This window comes from Pollicipes pollicipes, unplaced genomic scaffold, assembly GCF_011947565.3.
Source record: "Pollicipes pollicipes isolate AB1234 unplaced genomic scaffold, Ppol_2.1 Scaffold_4219;HRSCAF=4965_pilon_pilon_pilon, whole genome shotgun sequence".
Lineage (NCBI taxonomy): Eukaryota > Metazoa > Arthropoda > Thecostraca > Pollicipedomorpha > Pollicipedidae > Pollicipes > Pollicipes pollicipes.
Genome location: NW_023596448.1, coordinates 36,233,223 through 36,237,376, shown reverse-complemented (window position 1 = coordinate 36,237,376; position 4,154 = coordinate 36,233,223). Strand labels below are relative to the sequence as shown.

General features: G+C 49.9%; 1 protein-coding gene across 2 annotated transcripts; it reads right to left on the bottom strand.

The window, feature by feature from the left end:
• Nucleotides 1–250: 250 nt before the first annotated feature.
• On the bottom strand, nucleotides 251–3,860 carry LOC119095552 (autophagy protein 12-like). Of its 2 annotated transcripts, none has more exons than XM_037218403.1 (4): nucleotides 3,523–3,860; nucleotides 1,740–1,867; nucleotides 1,277–1,413; nucleotides 251–659 (listed from the first exon to the last, which is right to left on the bottom strand). In XM_037218403.1, exons 2-4 carry the CDS (start codon nucleotides 1,852–1,854, stop codon nucleotides 537–539), a joined length of 375 nt encoding a protein of 124 aa, XP_037074298.1. In that variant the 5' UTR covers nucleotides 1,855–1,867; nucleotides 3,523–3,860; the 3' UTR covers nucleotides 251–536. The 2 variants fall into 2 exon arrangements, with proteins under 2 accessions (XP_037074298.1, XP_037074299.1); XM_037218404.1 differs by having other exon boundaries at nucleotides 3,691–3,860.
• Nucleotides 3,861–4,154: the final 294 nt, after the last annotated feature.

Here is a 4,154-nt window from a genome sequence, read left to right as displayed (position 1 = left end):
GACATCTACCGACTGTCCGTCCAACCTGACCCTTTACAACCAACTCAAAACAGGTGAACGCCGGCGATTGGCCTGCACATCTTCCGTGACGTCACGCCATCGCTGGCAAGCGCCACGACTGGAGGCGGCCGCGGGCCGACGCCGTGCTTCCGGGGCCAAGGCGGAGGGCTCTGAGCACAGCTCGTGCACGCTGGGAGACGACGGGACCCGCATGACGCCGGGAGAGCCGCAGCGAGCGGGCCCCACAGCCCGGCGCACCCTGGAGCATAACACTCCGTGTCACTCCGCGTCACGGAGCATCACAGCGCGTCACACCCCGACGACAGCATGACGCGCCACCCCGCCACCGCCCATCGCCGGTACCACAGACCCGCTCAGAGTCCGCGGGCACGTGCCCCGGCGCTGCCACCGTCGCTCCCACGGTAGGCGCCGACGACTCTCGGCCCGACCCTGGCCTCTCCGCTGACTCGGAGTCCTCGGAGCGAGCCGCGCGCCGCCTGGGCCTGCGCCACCCGGGCCTGCGCCGGCCGCGCCGTTCAGCCCCATGCCTGCGTGCGGCAGTAGTGCAGCACGAGCTTGCCCTCCGAGCCGAAGCTCTCCAGCAGGTTACCGATGGTCTGGTCGGGTGACGGCGAGAACGCCTGGCTGACGTACACAAACTGCCGGCACGTACGCGCACCGGGTCACTGACTGCCGGGGTGGGGACTGGGAGGGAGAGACGGGGGGGGGGGGGGGGGGGGAGTATCGGGGGAGGGCACGTCAGAGGAGCAACGTGTGGCTGCTGGACAAGAGACAGCAGTCGGTGACGTCATTGATAGGCAAGAGGCGGGCGCCGCCTGTCGGACGTTTTACAAAACAACGCGAGCAGCGGTGCTCGGAGCGAGATCGACGCCATCTTGCACACGAATTGACGCGGTGAAACGAGAAAGCGGACGGCAGGTGCCTCGAACCCAGAAGCTCCGGCCATGAGCGCAGGGTGCGGTGTTGCGGCCGCTGATGGCAAGTGGTTGAGGCAACACAGAAGGTGCTATGTCTCCAAGACAAGGAAGATGTAAAGGTCGAGAGATAGACCGGAAAAGCTTCAAACGAATTGCACGACACTGTTCATCGACATCATAAAACATACCTAAAAAAGAACACAACAGAAGATCTCACCATCTAAATCGACAAACAGTTGGCAGCAGAAGGTGACCTAAAGTGCCAAGGCATGGCATTGGAGCACATTATGGAGCACACCTGGCCATCAGGACACTCACCAGGCAACCATGGCACTCACCAGGGACTCTGACGGGTCCATCCGGATGTAGCGCCGGATGAACTGCACCACCCACGTCACCTGCTTCTTGGGATCAACCATCCAGAACTTCTGCTTCATGATGGGTGCATCTCCAGCTGCCTTCAGCAGCAGGCCAACTGTGCCACAGTCAGTGGCAGGCTCAAGCAACATTACCACATCCATGCTGTTCCCAAACCCTATGCCTGCACCTTATGACAGCCAGCAATAGCAATCCCTGCACACTACTACAACATTGCAAGCTGGGTATGATTACAAAGATATGAAATGAACTGAGATCTGTTTTATTGAGATATCAGTCGCTGGTGTTGGGAAGCACCCACACCCAATAGCATTTTAAAACCAGTTTGCAAGGATTGGCATGTGCAAACATGTTCTGGTCAACAGTTGCAACATGCTGTCAATAAACAAATCACTACTGAGCACAAGTGAAGGTCACAGCTACCTTTGCTGTTGGTCTTTGTTTCCAGTTCTGACTCAGGGGCATCCTGTATCTCTTCAGTTGGGGAGGGTGGCTGCACTGGACTTTCAGGGCCCTCAGCCCCCTCTGAGTCAGCCATCCTGCTAGAGGCTCTGAAAATAGTGAGGCAACAGATCAGATTAATGATCAATTCAGATCAGACCAATCAGTGGCAATAGCACAGATCAAGATCAGATCAATAACAACAGATCCATCATGCAGCATATACAAGGTGAACATGTGTGTAGCTGGGTTTATCACTGAGAAATCATAGCAGGCTCATGACCACCACAGTACATTTATAACCACTGAAATCCTTTGCCTAATAAATGACAAAGAGTGGTATGTACCTGCCATCTATGCTCTGGCCATGTGCAACATGTGCAACACAGAGCAAGGTGAGCACAATACCCTAGGTTCATTCAGTGAATACTAAGTAATGGAACTGGAGCAAGCAGCCTTGCAAAGAACAAGAAGTAGTCATATAAAATTACTGCTAACTTTGGAGAGGCATACTGGTTGGCTATATACAACTGTTGCCTGGAGGGTAGCTGCAGGTACCTCAACAAAGGCCTAGTCATGAGAACCAAAATTCTACACCAACTGAGAGCTAGTGTGTGTGTCATTGGGGCTTTATGACACACTCAGCTGCTGAGGCAATATGGTGTTGCCTGCCTCTCACCCCGGCAGGAAGGGCGGGCACTGCAGTGAATTGTACCCTGTACCTCTGGTTTCCCAGGTGCGCAGTAGTTAACGCAGACACAATAACACTACACTACTGGCACCCCAACTGAGAGCCAGGATATTGAAGAAAAAATGAAGTCTCACAGCATAAGTTAGGAACATGACACCAGTTCTTACCATAACATAACACCAGTAATTTAGGAATGGAACAATCTGTCCAGACTAACCACAAAACTCTGCTTTGAAAATGGTCTCCCAGCTTTGTGGCATAATCCAGAGGGCGGCATGCTCATGAACAGACCCAAGTCAATCTCAGTCCCACAGCAATACAGTGCATGGACATGCAGAAGCCGTGCATCCTGACGTTCCCTGTCTTCATGAATGACTTGCTGCCGCATATGAGGAGGATGTAAAACTCAATGCTGATGCTACTAAACCTTACTGCAATATAGCTGGCCTCACTCACACCAGAAGCAGTATGTGAATGTCTACACAGCAAGTTGGCTCTTTCCTTTCAATGCAGTCAGATACTAGAGTCTAGCATTGCATCTCAGTCCCTACTAACTGTGACATAGGCATATGTCATATTCACAATACTCCTGTGCCAAAGATTTTTGTGGAGATGCACATGTATGTTTGCACCAAATAAAGTGCAGGCATCCCTGACCTTGAATGTGTTATGTTCACTTCCATTTCAAGATTTGTTTGATTAGTCTTCATGTTACTTCCAACTAGGTGCTTTCCCAATATAGGCATTTTATTTGGGTTGGTTATGTCACATATCCTGCAGATTATAGCTAAATTTGTGCTCATTAACTCTTTTTGTCACTTTATTTTAATCACAGCATGTCATAAAACCTCCATAGACCTGGGCAGATACATTTGAAGTAGATATTGGGGTTAAGCTGCATGCAAGCAAAGAAACAGGACCATGAATGAAACTGCAATTGCAAAAGATGTTGAATGTCCATGTAAGCTATGAAACATCACTGCGATGTTTATCGTGAGACAAGACAGGGGCGGGAACACGCACACAAATCACAAATTGCGGGAGGAAAAGCTTTTCGCTGTTTTTTTTCTCTACCTGATGGCCTGTCGGCCTCTCTTCTTCAAAGTGAAGGCAATATAAACACTTCCACGCTGTCTTTGACGGTGTCAATCCTCTGTGAACGTTCGTATCTCCCTATGCGATACACGCACTTTCTTTGCATTGGGCGATACGTCTCGCCTCACACCAGTCATTACGGCGCACCTGTGTCAAGTCTCTTTTGTTTATGTCTCAGTTCACAAGTCTTTCATTTATGTTTAAAAGTTGTTAGATGTTGGGATGGTTTCTTAGTTAAGCTGATGCCTTGTATTAGTATTTTCCTGATTTATGCTTTTTTCACCGTCTGTAACACTTATTATAGTTTTCTGACTGCTTGCTATGCGCCGAAAAATAATTATATAGAGCAGAGTAAGTTGTCGATTTATGGTGCGAGTATTCGACTGGGATTGTCAAAGAAACCAGCTGAAAATTTTAGGTAGACTTCTACTATTTAGGATGATTTAGTGCAACTAATCATAATAAAAATACCGAACATCAATTTCCGATGATTTATTCCGAAACTACACAAAACTAGTAAGAAGCATACGGGGCTCGGTGCAAGTCCACATTTTTGTGTCTGTATCACTATCAAATGCTTGACTCTTTCAGCTCAGATGCGCCACATGAGC

Coding starts and splice junctions, on each gene's coding strand:
- LOC119095552 (XM_037218403.1), bottom strand. CDS start 1,854: ATGGCTGACTCAGAGGGGGCTGAGGGCCCTGAAAGTCCAGTGCAGCCA. Junction 1,414..1,739: donor AACAAAGACCAACAGCAAAG/GTAGCTGTGACC, acceptor ACTGTGGCACAG/TTGGCCTGCTGCTGAAGGCA. Junction 660..1,276: donor TGGACCCGTCAGAGTCCCTG/GTGAGTGCCATG, acceptor ACGTGCCGGCAG/TTTGTGTACGTCAGCCAGGC.